Raw genomic sequence first — 19929 nt, 5'->3', positions numbered from 1 at the left:
GCATATTTCTATTTAACATAAACAAGCATCGTCTCTGCAGGCTGCACTGGGTGCCAGGTTCCCTCTAAGCCATGAGTTTGAGCAGCTGTCCAGAAGAGATTCAGGTCCCACCCAGCTGAGTAGCAGAGTGCCACAGCCACTTACAGCTGGCAGTGTATGTTCTATTGGTGGTGCACATCTGCACATGTCTTGGTGCGCATCACAAAATTTATTTTTCATATGCATGAAAAAAATTAGAGGGAACATGGCTGTGGAGGTCTCTGCTTTTGGGTATCATGGGGAGTTTCTAGAAAGAAAGACTCGGCTTTTTCCCTTTGCAGGAATATTTCCTACAACCCCCTGAAGCAGATCTTTGCAGACCAGTTTGACAGCCTGCCCCAGCTGCGCTCTCTGTAAGTGAACAGCAGCACAGGCACTGCCTCTCCCAAGCCCCTTGAGCCTGTGGCCTCAGGCCAGTTGGGGAGACAAGCCAACTCATTTCTTCTGTTGCATTGAGTTTTACAGGAGTATTGAAGGTCTGGAGATCCCCAATGTCCAGCCCCGCATGTTCCAGAAACTCACCAATCTGTCTCACATGTGAGTACTGGGAGTGGAGGAAGGGTGGGATTGGGTCATAGCATCTTTTGCAGCTGTAGAAGTTAGTGCCAGGAGCAATTAAACAAACCGGGCTCAATCCTCAGTCAGTTTATTCTTTTGCGGTGGCCAGAAAGCAGCTGGATCTCCCCAGTGAGACATTCCTACCCCACTCCTCATTCAGCACCCTGGAGCTGGGGGAGCCAGGACCACTGTTTGCCGGGAGTCCCTAGCTGATGGAAAGGCCTCCTGCAGGTCAGACAAGAAGCCTTAATTTTAAGAACCCTCCAATCTGAACTGTACCAAGAGAGATGGGGGAACAAGCAAGTGCCACAGTATTTTAAAGGGGTTTTCTCCATAATCTGCGTGTGTGTGTTTGTATAGTGATGTGGTGCTGGGAGGGTTATATAGTTAGAATCCCCTTGACAGTGAAACTGAAAAAGGTACATTTTCAGGCCAGGTATTATAAAGCTATTGTTTAGTTCTCTGAAAACAATTGCTAAATAACCCAATTAGTGGTCCTTTTGGCAACCTGCTTGGGCATACTGAATTAAGAACAATTCAGATGTATTGATACACAAACTGGCCTATTTTCCAAGGACAGGCATCTTGGAAGATGCAGAGATATTTCACTAACCAGCCTGCTGTAAGGCACTTTGTCTTTTCTTCGGGTATAAATGTTGAAGCATACACAATGCAAGATAAATGTCCATGTCACTTTCTGCCGTTGGTCTGTTCCGATTAAAAACCTGAGTAAGTTTTGCACCGGTAACATTAGGGAACAGTAGCCAAGGACACTATTTTCTCACCCCTTTTGTGAGTGATCAGAACGGAAATGAGCCTTGCTTTGAAGTTTGCCATCCTTTTAAAGTGCTAAGCTGCTGTAGGATTGCTTTTGTGCGGTTTTTAAAGAGGGGATTTATATGAAATAACCCTTGGATAAAATGTGAATCCCGGTGAGTGGAATTTGAAAGGCTTGAATGATGGATGGATTTTGAAATGTTGTATGTTGACAAAGGTCCTGAGTTGAAGGGAAACTCTGTACACATTAAAGTGCTGATGAGTTATTGATTAAAACGCACCATTGCATAGTACCTGATTCCACAAAGCACATGCACATCTGTAGCACTTTATGCATGTGCGTAAGCACATTGCTGCACTGGGGTCAGGATGATTGCTTACACTTTGACCTTGCACTTTGGGATGAAAAGCAGGTGTGAGCTTGTACCAACATGGGCTTCCCAAACAAGGGTGCTGACGAGCCAACACTCCCCTGGAAGGGAATGCCTGAGATTTTCAACCCCATCCTTGGTCCCGAAGGGATTCAGTGCTCACACACGTATATGCAGAAGGGCATGTATTCTTCATAGAGCCTTGCAAACCCTTTGGTGCAGTGCAAACTTCCTCATCTCAACCCCTGTGGACATGTTACCGGTTCCTGCCCTATCCCCCTCACCCATGCTGCTGCACCTCACGCGGAGATGACAAGGGTAGACATGTATGATACACTGAACTTGAATCTGCTCCAGGATGAGAAGAGTGGTTCAGGCGGTGGAAGGAGAAGGGCACGAAGAATGTTTGGGGGAGGAGAGTTCGGGAGAAGAAGTGAGCAAAGGGGATGAGATGAGAGAGGTCCATGAGGCTCTGTGCCAGGTGGGCAAACTTCTTCTCAAGTAACCTCTAGGGACGGAGCTCCTGTCCTGAGCATCTAACACAGGTGATATCCCTTTGCCTGGCAGCTACTTTAAAAAGTTCCAGTATTGCAGCTACTCTCCGCATGTGCGGAGCTGCAAGCCCAACACAGACGGCATCTCCTCCATTGAGAACCTCCTGGCTAACATCATCCTCAGGGTCTTTGTCTGGGTCATCGCGTGCGTCACCTGCTTTGGGAATCTCTTTGTCATCGGCATGAGGTCCTTGGTCGTCTCCGAGAACAGCCAGCACACCATGGCCATCAAATCGCTCTGCTGTGAGTTGGGGGAGGGGCTGCTTCAGACAATGTCCGGCAAGTGCATGTGTGTGAGTGAGAGAGACAGCCCTTCTCCCCACAAGGCTGCAAGTGCAGGATTGGCTAGTGTCCTTTCCAGATTTGGACCATCCTGGCCCACTGCCCAGCTGGAATAGGCTCCACTTCAACAAGACATGTCCCAGAGCTCCCGAGCCTGTGCCTACCTCATTTACCATCCGTCTCCCAGAGCGCTGCAGTGCAATGCTGTGCGCGGGTGACCATCCTAACAGCGTTGGTGCCTTGTGTTCAGAGTAAGGGCCCCTCGCTGCATGCACACAGCTCCCAGTGACTTCAAAGGCAGGCGCACGCGGGTGTCCAAGGGAAAAATGGGTCCTGGTCCCAACTGCTCTGTAAGGGCTCATTGTGCCCAGGGGGGCGGTGGGAATGGGTTCCTTTCTTGGGGTGATGCTCGGACGTTGTCTCTGTCCCAGGTGCAGACTGTCTGATGGGAATCTACCTCTTCTTCATTGGAGCCTTTGATCTCAAGTTCTCCGGCGAGTACAACAAGCACGCCCATGTGTGGATGGCGAGCATCCAGTGCCAGCTGGTGGGCAGCCTGGCCATGCTGTCCTCAGAGGTGTCCGTGCTGCTGCTGACCTACATGACCCTGGAGAAGTTCTTCTGCATCGTCTTCCCATTCAGCCATTACGGAGTGGGCAAAAAGCAGACCCTCTGTGTGCTGGTCGTCATCTGGCTGTTGGGCTTTTCTCTCACCTTCATCCCCTTCTGGTGCAAGGAGTCCTTCGGGGACTACTACGGGAGGAACGGGGTGTGCTTCCCCCTCCAGTCTGACGAGACCGTGAGCCCAGGTGCCAGGGGCTACTCCACCGGGATATTTCTGGGTAAGGAATCCTCAGGGCATGGGAGCGGGACTGCTCAGCTGCCACTGAGCCGGTGGGGTGGTAGGCACCATGCAGCTGTAAACAGGGGACTGGGGCTTGCCTTTGCTGATGGGTGCTCTGCACCAGAGTCAAACAGGGAACTCAGTGTAAAGGAAAGTGCAATGAGAGGCTGGGTGGGCCAGTGGGCTGGGTGCCAGCTTGGGACACACCACAGCAATTCCTTGCTGCATCGCAAGCTTGGGCAAATTGCTTAGTCTCTCTGTGCCTCAGTTCCCCATCCTCAGTGGGGCCCGCCTCAGAGGGCTGCTGTGTGGCTCACAGCAGGGCATGCTCAGACCCAGCTGTGCCAGAGGCCACAGGACAGCTGACAGTGAGTGGTCACATGATTCTGCTGACAGACTGTTGCTTGTTCTCATGTGACTCAGTCCGGGCTGCTGGTGGGTGAAACAGGGCTGACCTGGCACAGCCGAGGGAAGCCGCAGCTCTCGGTGTTGGGGGAAGGGAGGGCAGGTAGGACGCTGGTGCTAGAGGTGAAGGGGGAGAGCAACCTGCTAACTAGCCCCTTAAGGACTGCTGATGTTTAGGGCTGGTAGCACCTTGGCCCCTGGTGCACACCCCAGAGCTCTGTTAACAAGGAGCATTTTGTTTGCAAAACGTTGGGGATTTGCTTGGCCTGCTCTCCTGGCCCCTTCAGAGCCCCACAAAGCCAGCCAGGCGAGTGCAGCGTTTCCCGCGGGGCTGAGGTGCACCCCTGCTCTCCAGGGGCAGGGTCACGTAGGAGAGGGGGCCGCACACGTCCCTGCCTCAGGCCGGTAGCAGGGCTATGCTGCATATGGCTGTGCAGAGCCAGGAGCTTTACTGCAGACTCAGGAGGCTCTTATAACTCACTGCGCGCCCACTTGTTACTGGCTTAACAACCCCTCGCCGCTCCCCAGGCATGAGGCCACTCCAGCCAAAGCGCTCCTGGGAGAGGGGGGCCAGCCTCAGACTCAGGAGACCAGACTCTGGCTCTCATCCATGGGCCCCAGGCATGCAGGGACCAGAAAATTAGCAAGGTGCAGACACAGCCGCCACGCAGGTGGGGCAGTGCAATTCCTAGCCAGGCAGCAGGAAGCTCACTTCCCTGCTGCCCAAATGCCATCCTGTTACCGTGGCAGGGCAGAAGCCGACTGTCTGTGTCCATGTGTTTTCCCCTGCTCCTTGGGAAGCAAGGGGTCGTCGTCCCTGCGAGGCTGCTGTATTGCTGCTAGCGGCTGTTCCACCCTTACACCCCATTTCAGCCAGCGTGTGGCACAGGCACCCTGGGTTGGCTCGCTGACGCACTCATGGCTGGTGGTTCCTCCTCGCTAGGCCTGAACCTCATTGCCTTCATCACCATCGTGTTCGCCTACACCAGCATGTTCTACTCCATCCACACCACAGCCACCAAGACCGCCGAGCGCAGCGTCTTCTCCAGGGAAGTGGCCATCGCCAAGCGGTTCTTCTTCATCGTCTTCACTGACGCCCTCTGCTGGATCCCCATCTTCCTCCTGAAGCTCCTCTCCTTGCTGCAGGTGGAAATACCAGGTGACTGACCAAGCCACGCTGGGCCCCACACCAGCAGCAGCTGTTTGTACACAGATGCCTTGACACGCAGAGCACTGCCATGCAGGGACTCCCTGCATGTGTCCCCATGTAGCCCCCCAGAGCTGGCCCGCAGCACCTGATCTCCAAGCTCAAAATACTCCATCGCTGATGGGCAAAAGCTGAAAGAGAAGAGCCAAACTCAGTTCCTATCTGTCCCTTGGCTCCCTGCTGAACACAGGCAGCGGCTTCTCTCTCCTGTTGGCTGACAGCTTCCTGCCATAGAACTGGAAGGAACCTTGAGAGGTCATCAAGTCTAGTCCCCTTCACTCGTGCCAGAAGCACCATCTAGATCAGGGGTGGGCAATCATTTTTTGGGGGTGGCCACTCTAAGATTTTGGTAAGTGGTCAAAGGCCATGCTACTATGGAAGGAGTGCAGGGTCTGGGACAGAGGTTGGGTACAGATGGGAGCTCAGGTTAGGGAACTGGGGAGGAGGAGAGGGTGTAGGATCTGAGGAGGAGTTTGGGGTGAAGGAGGGGATTGTGATCTGGGGGGGAGCTTAGGGTGCAGGATCTGGGAGAGGGTATAGGTGCCGAAGAGGGTTCTGGCCTAGGGGAGGGGGCGGGAGGATTCAGGGTCCAGGAGGGAGTTGTGACCTGGGAGAAGAGGGGAGAGGGGTATAAAGGATTTTGTTTGTGACTTGGGGCAGGAGGGTGTGGTGGCCTGGGGCAAGGAGTTGGGGAGAGAAAGAGAGTGGGGTGCCAGAGGCCAGCTCCAGCTTGCTTCAGCATCTCCCAGCCAGCATCCCTGCAGGAACCTGAGGCAGGCTCCCTATCTGCTGCAGTCCCAGGTTGCTCCATATGTCTCTGCTCTGGCCAGGGTGGGGAGGAAAGAGGCTGTGCATGCCCCACCCCATCTCCAGCAATATTTCTCAGTTCCTATTGGCCGAAAACTGACCAATAGGAGCTGAGAGATTTTGCTGGGGGTGAGAGCAGCACCCGAAGACTCCCCCTCTGTCCAGCATCCAGAGCAGAGAGCAGACAGCTGTTCAAAGTGTAGTGAGCTGCTCTGTGGTAAGGGTCCCTGGGAGATGGCCGTGGGCCAGATCTGGTAGCTTGGCATCCCGGATCGAGCCCGCTGGCCGTATGTTGCCTGGCCTGGTCTAGATCATCCTTGACAGATGTCTGTCTAACCTGCTCTTAAAAATCTCCAATGATGGAGATTCCACAACCCCCTTAGGCAATTTATTCCAGTGCTTAACCACCCTGACAGGACTTTTTCATAATGTCCAATCTAAACCTCCCTTGCTGCAATTGGAGCCCATTGATTCTTGTCCTCTCCTCAGAGGTTCAAGAGAATAATTTATCTCCCTCCCTGTAACACCCTTTTCGGTACTTGAAAGTTGTTATTTTGGCCCCTCTCAGTCTTCTCTTTTCTAGACTATAGAAACCCAGCTCCTCAGCCTCCCCTCACAGCTCATGTCTTTAGACTTTTCATCATTTTTGTTGCTTTTCTCTGGATCTTTTCCAATTTGTCCACATCTTTCCTGGAATGTGGCTCCCAAACCTGGAGCCTGAGGCCTGATCAGCGCAGAGTAGAGCCGTATAGCGACTCCTCCTGTCTTGCTCACAACGCTCCTGTTAACGCAGTCCAGAACGTTTGCTTTTTTGCAAGGGTGTCACAGATGCTCTGGAGTCTGGGCAGGTTCCTCTCTCATCCTAACCTGTCAGCTCAGCTCCTATAAGTTGGCTTCCAGTCTGCAGCTCACAACAGGCTGGGGAAAGGAAGCAGCAGTTTGTTGTCTAGGCCCAGGTCTGGTGGGGGTTAGAGGCAGCCTCCATTGCTGAGCCTGCTTCTCTTGTGTGCATGGAGAGGAGCGGGAGCAGTTTCTCTCATTGGCCTGCTCTGTAATGACTTCCTCTGCCAGGCGCACTCCCTTTTGCCCCCCTGGTTTGCCCATCTGCTGAATACCAGTTAGATGGAAGTGACATCAGCACTCGCTTTGTGATCAAAGTACGCACCATGTGCTGTTCTCTCTGCCACCGTGAGTTCAGCCCAGAGACAAGAACTGACCTTCCTGCTCCAGGCAGGCCCAAGCTTCTCAGCTCTGCCCCATTGTGCCTGGGTAAGACATGTTCAGCCCTAGAGGTGTGCTAGGAGGTTCATGTATTTGTCTGTGTGCGAATCCCAGCTCTGCTCTCAGCCTCGGTGGCCAAGCGTTTGGGGCCTCTCATCCTGGTCTGTTTGCTCACATCCCAAAACTGATCCCCGCCTGCAGACTGGAATGTCAGCCACCAGCCATGCCTGCAAGGAGCCAGCCTCCTGGCTCTCACACACGTAAGAGCTGGAATAGCTCAGACTTGATTGGGGTTCGTCTGCTTTACAGCTGGGTATGAGAGCAGAACATAGCCCCAATCTCCCTAGGATGTGGGCAATAAGGATGTAAGATCCCATTTAGTTGGTTAACCAGTTCAACATGATGTTTCACTGGTTAACCAGTTAAGGGGGGGCAGCCCAGCTGGGCTGGAGCAGCCACCTCCCACCATGGCCAGGCTGGAGCAGTCTGCTGCTTGCATCACCCGGAGCAGCTGCCGGGGTCTCAGGCTGCCAGGGACTCAGGCTGCAACGTGTCCTGTCTGCAGCAGGCCTCATGGGGCTGGAGCCATGGCAGGCAGGCAGCTGCTCCAGCCTCCACTGGTGAACCAGACCCAGTGAGCATCACCCATTAAGGGTGAGGCTTAACGACTAACGTTAACCTTTCACACCCTTAGTGGGCAGCCAGCCCCCATGGTTACTAACAGACTGTCTGTGTTGGAACAGGTACTGTGACGTCTTGGGTGGTCATTTTCATCCTGCCCATCAACAGTGCCTTGAACCCCATTCTGTACACCGTCACCACCACCCCCTTCCAGGAGAAGCTCAAGCTGTGTCTGCAGAAGAAGCAGCAGCAGTCACTCCAGGACCCAGAAATGTCCAGAATGTACTTTACCCTGGTGTCCATGCAAACCAGCAGCACCTGACAGTCCCTGGCCGCTTAGCCGAAAAGCCTCACTGCTTCATGCATGCAGCTCTGAAGGACCATGTCTCTGACCTATCCGGGTTCATTGCCCACCCCACTGGTGTAGCATTTGTGGGGCAGCAGCAGCCAGAGCGGAGCTGCCAGCCAGCTTTTGTGCATGGCGGGAACACCCCTCCCAGCTGTGGCAGCAGTGACAGACGGTGTGTTAGGAGCCGACAGAAGAAATGGTCGCAGACAGGGCCTGAACTCTGCTCATCTGCCCCATGGTTGAAAGCACTGGAATGCTGCCAGCCCCAGGCATTCTCACTGCCATGGGTCAGCAGTGGGGGGCTGTGGGTTGGCTGATGCTGGGTCAGCACAAGGATTCCCCAGCCGCTGTGGAATGGATGGTGTAGTAAGTCCTAACCCCCCACCTATGTTACGTGGAGCCGGTAGCTCCTTGGCCCTTCGCCCTGGAGACACGGGGCAGGAGCAGCTGCCTTTGGAACAGCTGCCCCCAATGCAGAGCACCAAGTGCATTGCCTATGTACCCAGCTTGGCTTGCAGGTTCAGAGCCCTAGAGTGGTGTCTGCACTGCTGGAGGCAAGTGTGAGTGCAGGGGAAGGAAGGTGGGATGAGAGCCCTGCCGTGCTCTGGTTTGGGGGCAAAGGCAGCAATAGCAGATGCCAGAGCGACCTTGGTGAAAGCTGCAGGCGACCTCAGCTTGTGGGGCAATGGCTCTGCCCTACCTATTCGGGAAGCCTTGGCTGTGGGACCAGGCAGCAGATACTGGGGTCGGCGACATGCTACAGAAGGGAGGTGGCGCTATCCCCAAATCTTCCTAGACCACCCTGAGCGCCAGGCCCTGTGTTCGGCACAGGAGTCCCCAGTCAGGGATTGCTCCCAACCACCCTGTCCAGCAAGGGCTCCAGGCTGCAGCCTGGTCTCCAGCGCTATCTGGGCTCACACCACAACTGAGGCCTAACTAATGCAGCCTGTGCCCAAACCCATTCCTAGGGAATGGCTGCCAGCAGAGAAATAGTAGCTGGTAATGGTTCATGTTCCTCTTTCATTTACTCCTGGGAAGGAGGCAAAAATTGACCTTTTCCTCCAGGGAGTGGCTGGGTCTGAGTTTGGCATTCGAGTGTCTCCCTGCCATACTCTGTGTGGACTGGCTAGCCCCACCCCTAACCCTAGGCAAGATTAACCTGCTAGGGCTTACCACCCTGAGCCCCAGAGCAGCCTACAGCCAGTGGAGTTTGCTTTAGCCCCATCCCAGGCTGGAATTTCTGCCATTCCCTGTTTGCTTTTTGGAACGATTCCAGCTAGGGATGCGTTGTCAACTACCCGACAAGCCTAGGCTTATCAGGTAGTCAAGGCAATTGCTCGGATTTCCTCCCCTCCACGACCCCCTTTGCTGCCTCTGTATCAGAGGCAGCGAGCAGTGGGAATAAGGAGCCAGTGGTAGGAGGAGCCGACTTAAAAAGCAGCAGCACGGGGGGGAGGGGGGCAGAGGAGGCTGCCACAAAGCAGCATCTGCCTGCGGTGGACTCAAGCTTGCCAGAGGCGGAGGCTGCTCTGGACACAGCCCCTGTCTATGGGGGATCCCAGCGGGGAGCTGGGACCTCCTGCAGGCAGGGGTGCTCCAGCAGGGCAGGCAGCCCAGCTCAATCCAGGCTCACACTGGATCCAGGATCTACCCCCTCCCCCACCCACTGTGTCTCTGCAGTTTAAATACACTTGGCAAGCAGGCAGCCTGGCTCCTACTACATTTATACTGCAGAGGCGCAGTGGGGTAGGTCCCAGACCCAGCGCGAGCCAGGACCGAGTGCCTTCCCTTACAGACAATCGTGTTGTCAATAGTATTTTTATTGACTATACGATTAGCCAGTTACCTGCCTCTTAACATCCTTATATCCAGCTCACTCCGTGGTGGAAAGGGGAGAGGGAGCAGACAGGAATTGAATATAGCAGCTGCGAGTGCGCCCGCGCCCCCTCCCCCCGGTGTGTTACCCCTATGCTTTGGAGGCTGTGACCTGCACAGAATGGCAAGTGGAGAGAGAAAGGCTGTGCCTTTAGTGTCTGTGCTCCCACAAACCATCAGTCTCCTTTTCCTGTTTGATGCCATAACTCCTATGGGAGGGGTGAGCAACTGGCTGTAGCCAAGGCGTCTGCATGGTAAGAGCCCTGGAAAGGTGACCAGGTAGATACCAAGTGCCTGTACCATGGGGCCGAGGAGGGGGGGGGGGCGGATAGGCGTGCATCAGAGATGCTGCTTATTAATAATGTGATTGTTCTGGAGGGCTCTGCTCATACATCTTGTGGTGAGCATTCAGCGAGAGATGGGTCAGATGGTGGATGTGGGCAATATTGCAGGGCTTCAGGTTGGGTGAAACCCCAGGGGGTACCACACTGAGCTCCATGGGATGCTGCATTAGCTGCCAAGAACAATGGGGCTTTAGGAGGAAGAGACTTGCTAATAAGCACATGGAGTCCTTAAATGGACAGGGAGAGCCAGCCCTTGAGGCCTGGATATGGCCATTTAATGCACTGCTTGCCATCCTGCCCTCTCCTGGGGGTGCCTGCGAAGCCAGCAGTTCAGATAACACTGGCCTGGCTCCTGGAAGCTGAGTGGCAGTATGGAAAGGAATTTGTTGGTTAGCAAACACACGGCCCCCTCCATCAGTCCACCACAGGGTCCTTACTGTCTCAGTTGGGGTTAATCACAGCTGAGCCAGGCAAGGAGTCTGAAGGAAGGACAGGCCAGCCCAAGCCAGCAGCCCAGAGGAATAGAAAGGAGGCCCTGCCATTTATATGCTTGGGCCAGAGGGAAAGTCAAAGGGGGAAATCAGATTGCATTGTTCCCAAACAAAGAGTTCTCCGATGGGTGTGAAGCTAACTCATGTGAGACCCATGCAACCTCTCTGCCCCGCCATTGCAGAAGTAATCATCAGAGCCCTGACCCTTTTGGCTTTGCAGTCCCCTTTTTACAAAACATGCTCACTCAGCCCCATGCTGGCATGACGGGGAGGGCTGTGGTCAGGAGGCTTCCCACCCCAGCTCTATTTTCTGGAGCCTATGTCAGGGCAGGGCCCTGTAAGGAGGAAGCACTGACAGCAGCAGTCAGCGTATAGCAAGGTTTCATCATTAGCCAGTAGATGACATTAGTACTTTATTACTACACGGAGGGGGAACCACAGCCCCCTTTGAAGTCAGACAATCTGTAGCGGCTGCATCTGATACAAAAAAGTCCCTTAAATACAAAACACGCGTCACTCTGGTGTTCGTCACCCAGCACCAAGCTCTTACCGCCTGAGTTATATATTAATATTCCAACTGTACAGTATTTATAGATTGGAAAAGAAACATTAAAAAGAGGCGAGAATCAGTCCCAAACGTTAGTTATACAACAACGAACAAACAGAATATAGCTGGTGTGCATTAGAGAAGAAAGCAGATTGTTACTGGTGAAACTGACAATTTCACCCGCCAGTGGGTTGTGTTGCCTTCCATTTGGAACAACGTCTAGTCATTTGGGTCCCTGATTAAAAAAGAAACCCCGTCAAGTGCATATCACTTCCTGTCATGGACAGACTGTTAAGAGTTTAGAGGGAAGGAGGGACATGATCAGAGCAGTGGGATCCTTGGATGAAGAGTTACGTTCTAACACTGTTACTTGCCTTTCACTCCCATTTGCAGTGGAGCGAGCACTGCTTCTTTGGTGGGAGAGCTAGTGTCCATAACAATGAGGGCAAACTAGGGTGCACTAACCCAATCCTTCCCCCCCTCCCCCCGCCTGATTAAAATGGCACTTCTGTTGTACAGTTTGGGGCAAACGCACATTACTCTCTCAGTGGGGGGCAGAATACAGTTATCAGATCAACCTCCCCCCGCCCCCATGGTCACATGTCATGGGCCAATGCTTTTAAATCTTCCCCACAGCCAAGCTAAAGTTCGTTGTGTAAGGGTGTGTCTGTGTAATGGAGGGGGTGTTCTTCACTTCCCACCTCAAGGCAATGGAAGTCTAACCCTGAGGCTTGCTAAAACCAGCCCAAGGGAGGACGTGAGCTGCACTGCTCATTTTTGGTCTCACTCCCAGCCTTGCAAAGGCAACCCTTCCCCTTGCACAGCTTGGACAGGGTGAATGCTTTGGAATTTGAACCCATCGATCTAAGACCCAATTTATTAGCGTGAAAGACTAGGCTCTCAATTAATTCAATGAGAATTAGGACTGGGCCCTTAGATAGCACAATAGTTGCATCCTCTTTCATCGGTCCACACGACCCCGTGCTGAAAACAGGGGTGATAGAGGTTCCTTGTATCTGATCAAATAGAAGGCACAGACCTGGAGTCCTTCCCAGTGAAATCAGCACCCAGAGTAAAATAGCTTCTGTTTTGCCATTCAACACATGGCAGTGCTTAATTAGAAACCAAATCAACCTAACACCCATCTGACCTGAACCAACTCCTCAGCCTGTGTCTCTCTGCCTGTGTGTCATGCTGCTTGGTGCCCCTCACACAGTCACATCCCCAGCAGACGCTCTGCCTGACACCACACAGCCATGCAGACACTGCACGAGCTCCGCCCTCTCTCCCTTCTCCTACACATCAGCATCATCTCTGGTCCCTTCACACACCACCACTCTCGTGGCCGAGGCCAGTCTCTGGGCTGAAAGGGTGAGCCCAGGGTCAGTCAGCAAAGGGGGCAATTAAGGCATCTGACTCTGGTCCAGTTGCTTCCTGGCTCAGCCTGCTGTATGTACTCCCCAACCCCTTTCCCAAGCCCCACTCTCTCCATGGCAGGCGGGTGATGGTGGGGCAGCTCTCCCCAGCAAGCAGCACACTGGTTCATTTCTGCACAGCTGCTCCTCAGAGCTTTAGGAAGGAGGCTGTTGCTGCCTTTCAGCCTGCAGCGGGGATTCTGGAAGCAGGAAATAAAGGCTTCGTTTTGGCCCCTTGTGCCCAGGATGTGCTGCTGGACACAGCTTTGAAGGTCTCTGGTGGTAAGGAGAAAGGGATCCCATGGAGATGGAGACAACGGCCGTCTCCTTCGGGATTGGTGGTTGATTCAAAGGAAGGTCATGCTCATGTGCCTGGTAAAGCACAGGCTCCGCACAACCAGATGCCAACAGCCTGCTGATGGCCAGGTTGCCTCTCCATGCTTCACCCCACAATGTCTGGGAGGTTCATGATCAAACAGGAGAGAGCATCTTCCAGTCACCTCAAATCTTTGTCTCAGAGCCACATGGGTTAAGCACTGGGAAGGAATCTCGTATCCTTGCCAGCTCCATGGCACAAAGTTGTCCAAAGACCTTGCTGTACCACTCGGGAGACCGGCCCCTGGAGAGACAAGAGTGCAGAGGGAGGAAGTCATTGTCACATACAGGAGAGTAACATGGTTTTTCTCGTACAGTGGGGCACATTTCAGGCTAAAAGGGAATATCAACATACCTGCTCTGGGGCAGTGTGAGCAAGCAACAGCTAGTGTAATCCCTGCTTCCACGCTGCGTGTACCATGAGGGGAATGGGCATGTATAAAACACAAGACTGAAACTGCATTGGCTCCCTCTCCTAGCTAAGGCTGTTCCTCTAAGGATGTTAAGGAGCAGGGATTTGGCTAATTGTGTAGTTGATACACTTTGTATTGCCTACATGATTAATCGATAAGGGGAGGCGCTCTGCAGAGCCGCAGGGGGTAACTCCCAGAGCCGGTGCGAGCCAGGACACTAGCTCTGGGACTTCTGTGGCTCTGCCTTTTAAATGTAGTAAGAGCTACCCAGGCAGAGCCACAGAGGGAGTAGGTCTGGGACCCAGACCGCTGCACCTCTGCCTCCCCTGCCCGCCCCCTGCAGATGGTGCCAGCTCCCCCCAGCACCGGCTCCTATTCCTCCCCCTTGCTTCCTCTGTGACAGAGGCAGCAAGTGTGTTTGGGGGGGGAGGGAAGTGAGCAGTCGAGTAGTGACTCAACTATCCGATAAGCCTAGGCTTATCAGGTAGTTGATTATTCAAGTAGTCGCTTATGTCCCTAGGTCCACCTTGGTCTAGGCTGCTGCAGAAAACTATGGGATAGTGCGGCCTTATGACATAGGCAGGGCCTTGTTTTTCCCAGATACATGATACAGTTAGCTGTCCCAGCAGACACATATAAGCGTCTTGCACTGCAGCCTGTTGGTGTGTCTCATCCCAGGAGGGATGCTATGGGGTGCCGGAGGAGCCAGTGGCTTGTGTGTGTGTAAATGGCAGCTCTGAAGGAATTGGACTGGGATCGTAGCTTGTTACACAGGCATCTGCACAGCTATCTGAAGGGAACAACTCTGGGTCAGTAATGCTCTTGGACAGTCTGGAAGTAATTTGCCCAGCAGTAATTTGTCCAGCACTGACAACCTGCTGAGTAAGCCAAATTGCTAGAGGATACCATGTAACCTTTGAGGTCCTACATAACTCTGACCCTTCCTACTTTCCATCCTTCATATCGCATGGGTAGCACAGGTGTAACCTCAAGGTCACTCTCTGTGCCTTCTACATTGCCTCCCCTTTCTGAGCAGGGCCTCAACACCTCTCTCATCAGTCAGATTCCTCTAGAAGAGGGTGAGAAGCTACACAATCTTCCTACTTTCTATATAGACACTTTGGTGTCTTGGCCATGACATGGGTTTTATCCGTCTGTGCTAGAAAAGTATCATCCCCAATTTACACGAAGGTCAAGGTAATTAAGGTCACACATGGGTTACGTCTACACTACGGACTTTTTGCGGAAGAGGCAATGCAAATTAAGTGCTCATTAGCATTTCACATGCTTCATTTGCATAGTGTCTTCTGATCCTTTTTGTGCAAGAGGTATTTGCGCAAAAACAAGCAGTGCGGACGTATCCATTTTACACAAAACCTCCTTTTTGAGCAAGATCCTTAAAAACGTAGTGTAGACATAGGCATGAAGGCTGTGCCTGAACTGGGAATGGATCTAGATCTCCTGGATCCTAGTCCGGTGCTCTTCCAACAGACCATCCTACTTACCCTAGGCTGGGAGCAATGTTTTCTCTAGTTTTTTCCATCATGTGCTGAATAAATTTTGTTATGTTCACTGTGCTGAATAAATTTTGTTATGTTCACTGAGACATGTGCAGATGTGCATCACCAGTAGAAATACAGCAGGGCAGCATTTCAATCTCTCCTGCATGACCATCCACACGCTCAGCTTATAGGGAATGCTGGCTGCAAGCCTTCTCCAATCTCCACCACTCCCACCTTTGCCCTGGTCTACACTAGGGAGTTATTCCAAAATAACAAGCGGAGGATCCAAATTTTCAAATCCATTATTTCAAAATAACAGGCTGGTTATTTTGAAATAACTCCTGCTTTCCACAAGGAATAATGCTAATTTCAAAACAGTTATTTCAAAATAGTGTTAGCGTGGATGCGCCAGTGCCGCTATTTCGAAATAACTACTCCCAAGAGTCATTCAAACTATTTACTCTCAGTGCTTCCTGGGGCTCTAAGTCAAGGTAGCATGTCCGCATTAAGGGAGGCTGCCTTGAACTAATTTTGAGGCTTCCCCTTAGAGTGAACATGCTATTTTGAAATTATTATTGCGGAGTTGTTATTTTGAAATAATTTCCTAGTGTAGACATGCTCTTTGTATTTTGCTGCACCATGTCAACATTAGATTGTAAGCTCCTTGAGGCAGGGATCATCTTTTTGTTCTGTATTTGTACAGCACGTAGCACAAGGCGGTCTTGGGCCATGACTCCGAGGTGTTACTGCAGGGCAACCAATAAATTTATCTGCCTGTGAGCCATCTAGTGTGTTTTTGGGAAGGGTGTTAACAGTAATCATGGAAGAGAGTGTTAGCAATGGCTGTACATATATGGCACCATAGGGAAAAATAATTACACCTCCCAGGCCCCTTGCAGGTAAATGAGTCCTCTCCCCATTGTGCTAAGCCAGAGAGGTGCCAGTAAGTCACTAATGGAGCCAGCATGGGTAGCCACACATTCCTCACTTCCCAATCTGTGCTCAGAAGCCACTTCACACTGGGCGTGAAAGAGATTAAAAGGATTGAGCAGAGGTTTGCCTTTACCTGAGATCAGTTCTGCAGATGTGGGTCACTTTGGAGCGACCCATCCCGCACGGTTCAATCAGATACTGAGATGTTAAAACTACAGCTCTGACTCCTCCTTCCACCTGCAGCTTCTCGTGTTCCAGTGACATGGAGACCAGCAGGCAAGCCCCTCGCGGTAAGTCCGTACGCCATTTCCTGTATGAGGGAACAAACAAAGCTAGGGTGACCATATGTCTCAAAGAGGAAACCGGGCACTGCATAGGGCAGGGCTGAACCACTCACCTGAGGCCAGCCCTGCCTGGGGAGAGATGTCGCCACTCACACAGCCCTGCCTGCTTCCCTGCATGAGGCTGGCATCGTTGCTTGCTCAAGCCCTCCCTATTCCTACCACCCTCCTCAGTCCTGCCTCCCCCAGCACACAGCTAACGCTGGTGCTATTGTTTTCTTGAGCCCTGCCTCCCCCCACCCTGGGGTATTTGTTGGCAAGAGCAAACAGGACTTTTGCTATAGAAATCAGGAGGGCTGGGACAGGGCTTAGCAAAAGGGACCATCATGGCTAAAATGGGATGTGAGGCCATCTTAAGCAAAGCCATTGTCAAAACCTCCAGACCTTTCTGCGTCAGTGAGGAAGAGGCGCCCAGTCAAACACTCAGCAAGAAGCTCTGCACAACCCTCTGAGTTTTTCCTGACCCCATCTAATGGGCTGTGCCACAGGGGCCACACGGGACAGCTTGGCTGAACCATCCCCATTCCAGTCACTGAGGCCTCAGAAAATGGAGCAGGCTGCTGCAGTCACCCTCACCTTCAACCCAGCGGTGCAGCCCGCAAAGAATATGCTTCCCAGCAGAAGACGTGACTCCTTGATCTGTGACTGCCCAAAGCATTTCCAGGCTGCCCCCACCCCGCATGCAGCATGTTATCACTGATGAAGAGGGAGCTTTCCCAGCCAAATGCCACATCTCAGACCTCTGGAGCCCTCGTCTGGGCTATAGTCTGCTTGGGTAAATTGGGGGAGGGTACTTTGACCTCCCTCTGGTATAAAAGCACGAGACACTCCAATCCAGGACCAACAGCTTCCTGCACAGATGCGGGGTTGGAGAGATTGCATCTTGCCTCCATGCTGGCCCCAATTCCAGTGCTGTTCTTCCCACCTCACCTGAGCACGACGAAGTCCCTGCGGGGATGGGGGGCCATGCTGTCCGTGACATAGTGATAAACCTCCATGTTCTTATCCAGGGCCTCTATCACTTTGCCTTGCAGCAGGTCCTCATCCCAAAGGTGACGCTCCCGCAGTACCCTCTGCAGCACCATGGAGGGAGGGGCCTCCATCTCTGTGGAGACCTTCCATAAACGCAGTGGGTGCCCATCACCAACCTGTGGAAGCACCGTGTGGAGGAAGTCAGTCAGGGTTTTGAGCCAAGAAACCTAAGGATAACAATACTGCCGTGGCCCTGAGACCTCCCCTCTGTGGGGGAGTGGCACTGCCTTCCATGGGCTGGTGAGTGCAGGCAGCCTGCTAGCAGGGGAGACCCGCCCTTACTCATTTTCAGGAGTTAGCAACTCCGTGGCCTGGGTGAACTAGCAGAGATACTGTGGCGAAAAGCCTGCATGTCTGAGCCAGCTCCACTGCAGTGAGTAGAAAAGGGGATTCTCGCTTGGGCCTGCTGGCACGGAGCACCCCATGCTCCTCTCAGGTATCCAATTCCCAGGCTTCTGCTAGTTAGTGTCATCACACTGGTGGTCTAGAGCAGGCAGCCATGGAAGGCACTGCTGAATACACTGCCTAGCCTGAGTATAAGGTCTAGCTGATTGAGCAGTTTAGTTGGCAGCCATGCTGTGTGTACCTATATCTCACAACGCAATCTATGAAGACAGAGGCTGCTGATCAGTCTCCACTTCATTCCAAATACCCCTGCGTGTGCAAACCCTTCCCAGCATGGACGTTACCTTTTTGCAAGAGAGCTCTGTGTTCAGGGGCCCTGGGGTGCTGAGCCACCCTTTGAACCTCTCCGATGACTCTTTGAGCAGGTTCTGCATGCTGTCTTCTAAGGAAGCCTGGAAGTCCTTGCCCTCATCTTGTAGGCTGTGGCTCGTCAGCTCAGCCAGGGAGAGCGGGTGGGCGTCTGCTGCCACGTAGGAGTTACACAGCTGAAGCATCATATCATGGGGTATCTAGAAAACAAAGATGTGGTAAAACTAAGGAGTTTAAAAGCTCAAGAGTGGTCACCAAAAATCGCTCACCCACTGTGTCTCCTGAAATTGCCTCACGTCGCTGACCCACCCTGAACTGGGATGCCTGTACCAACAGCCCAAACAACGCTACACACCAACCAGCAGGACAGATTTGAGTCCAGTGACTTTAGAGCTCACTTGGTGTCCTCAATGCCTCCCACATCTCTCAGCTGATGTCCTAAATGTCAGCTGGGAGGAATCACATTAGAGAGGGTAAAACGTATTTCTCTAAGGGAGATCAACTTCCCTGCTTGAGGACTTGTCTTCAATAGGGTCCAGATCCAAAGGGCAGCGATCAAGCTAGTGGGGGATCAATTTACTGAGTCTAGTAAATCAATTGCCAATCACTCTACGGTCAACTCCAGTACACCACCAGAATGAGAGGTGCAAGGGGGGTTGGCAGGAGAGCCTCTCCTGTCATTGCACTGCAGTGAAGACACTGTGGTAAACAGATCTTCACACAGTGAAGTTGTGTAATTTAGTTTGCTCTCCCCATATAGCACACACCTGCCCTAAGGGACTTCTTCAGGAGTTAGAATCTCATCTCCGATGGGCAAGATATTCCATAGCTGGCCACTGGAGGGCATCTTGCACATGTCTCCGGAGCATCTGGTAGTGGGCACTGTTGTGGTATATCTAGACTGCATCCCTCTGTCGGCAGAGGGATGCAGATTAGGCAGGTCGACATTGTAAATGAGGCAGGGATTTAAATATCCCGCGTCTAATCTGCAAAGAAATGGCTGTCGTGTATTGCCAACTCAGCACTTTATCAGCAAAAAGCGGCAGTCTAGAGGGGGATCTGTCGAGAAAGAAAGCCTTTTTCAACAGATCCCTTATGACTCCTGCAATGTCTTTAAATCCCTGCCTCATCTGCAATGTTGACCTGCCTAACTCTGCCGACAGAGGGATGCAGTCTAGACATACCCCTGGTGAAAGGACACTGGAGTGGATGGATTCTTGGGACAACACAGCGCAGTTACTAGGTCTCTGGAACACAGAGGAAATTCCATGTGGCCAGTGGATAAGTGTAGTCATCCTGTCTGGGGCTGTGTCCTAAAGTAAGTACTCTGCACTGCCACACGAGACAAACCTTGGCTTGGTTAGCAGGCCTGACCTATTGCTCCCTAAGCTAGGTGCACTGGGTAGCAGCACAGTACATGCTTAGGAGCACATGGGGAAGAAGAGCCACTCTGGACAAACTAGAGTAGTCTAAGGTAAATAGGATAAAATTCAATAAGGACAAGAATTCAATAAGGACAAATGCAAAGTACTCCCCTTAGGAAGGAACAACTGAAAAATGACTACTGCAGAAAGGGATCTGGGGATCTTCAAAGATCACAAGCCAAATAGGAGTCAGCAGTGTAATACTGTTGCAAACAAGAAAATAACATTCTGGGATGTATTAGCAGAAGTATGGTAGGAAAAAGAGCAGAAGTAATTCTTCCTCTCTACTCTGTGCTGATTAGGATTCAACTGAAATATTGTGTCCAGTTTTGGGCACATTTCAGGAAAGATGTGGATAAATTGGAGACAGTCCAAAGCAGAGTAACAACTATGATGGAAGGTCTAGAAAACATAACCTTTGAAGAAAGGTTTAAAAACTAGGTTTGTTTAGTCTGGAAAAAAAGAAAATTGAAGGGGAAATGATAACG

At 52.3% G+C, this 19929-nt stretch overlaps 2 protein-coding genes across 17 annotated transcripts in view; one reads left to right on the top strand and one right to left on the bottom strand.

The window, feature by feature from the left end:
- LOC102459568 (relaxin receptor 1-like) overlaps nt 1-8414 on the top strand; it is a 54563-nt gene extending 46149 nt beyond the window's left edge. The window contains exons 12-17 of the mRNA XM_089781629.1: nt 321-392; nt 505-576; nt 2313-2542; nt 3013-3423; nt 4774-4989; nt 7809-8414. Coding sequence (XP_089637755.1) covers nt 321-392; nt 505-576; nt 2313-2542; nt 3013-3423; nt 4774-4989; nt 7809-8008 — 1201 coding nt within the window. The 3' untranslated portion in view covers nt 8009-8414. The remainder of the gene's footprint in view (nt 1-320; nt 393-504; nt 577-2312; nt 2543-3012; nt 3424-4773; nt 4990-7808) is intronic.
- A 2731-nt stretch (nt 8415-11145) lies between these two features.
- Nucleotides 11146-19929, bottom strand: part of STARD8 (StAR related lipid transfer domain containing 8) — a 159234-nt gene continuing 150450 nt past the window's right edge. For all 16 annotated transcript variants that reach the window (XM_075940810.2, XM_075940809.2, XM_089781627.1 and 13 more), the window contains 4 exons: nt 17993-18217; nt 17202-17419; nt 16064-16240; nt 11146-13326 (listed from right to left, as the gene is read on the bottom strand). In XM_075940810.2, coding sequence (XP_075796925.2) covers nt 13209-13326; nt 16064-16240; nt 17202-17419; nt 17993-18217 — 738 coding nt within the window. In that variant the 3' untranslated portion in view covers nt 11146-13208. The remainder of the gene's footprint in view (nt 13327-16063; nt 16241-17201; nt 17420-17992; nt 18218-19929) is intronic.

This window comes from Pelodiscus sinensis, chromosome 13 (assembly GCF_052426305.1).
Source record: "Pelodiscus sinensis isolate ZL-2025 chromosome 13, ASM5242630v1, whole genome shotgun sequence".
Taxonomy (NCBI): Eukaryota; Metazoa; Chordata; order Testudines; family Trionychidae; genus Pelodiscus; species Pelodiscus sinensis.
This window is presented reverse-complemented; position numbering and strand designations above follow the sequence as displayed.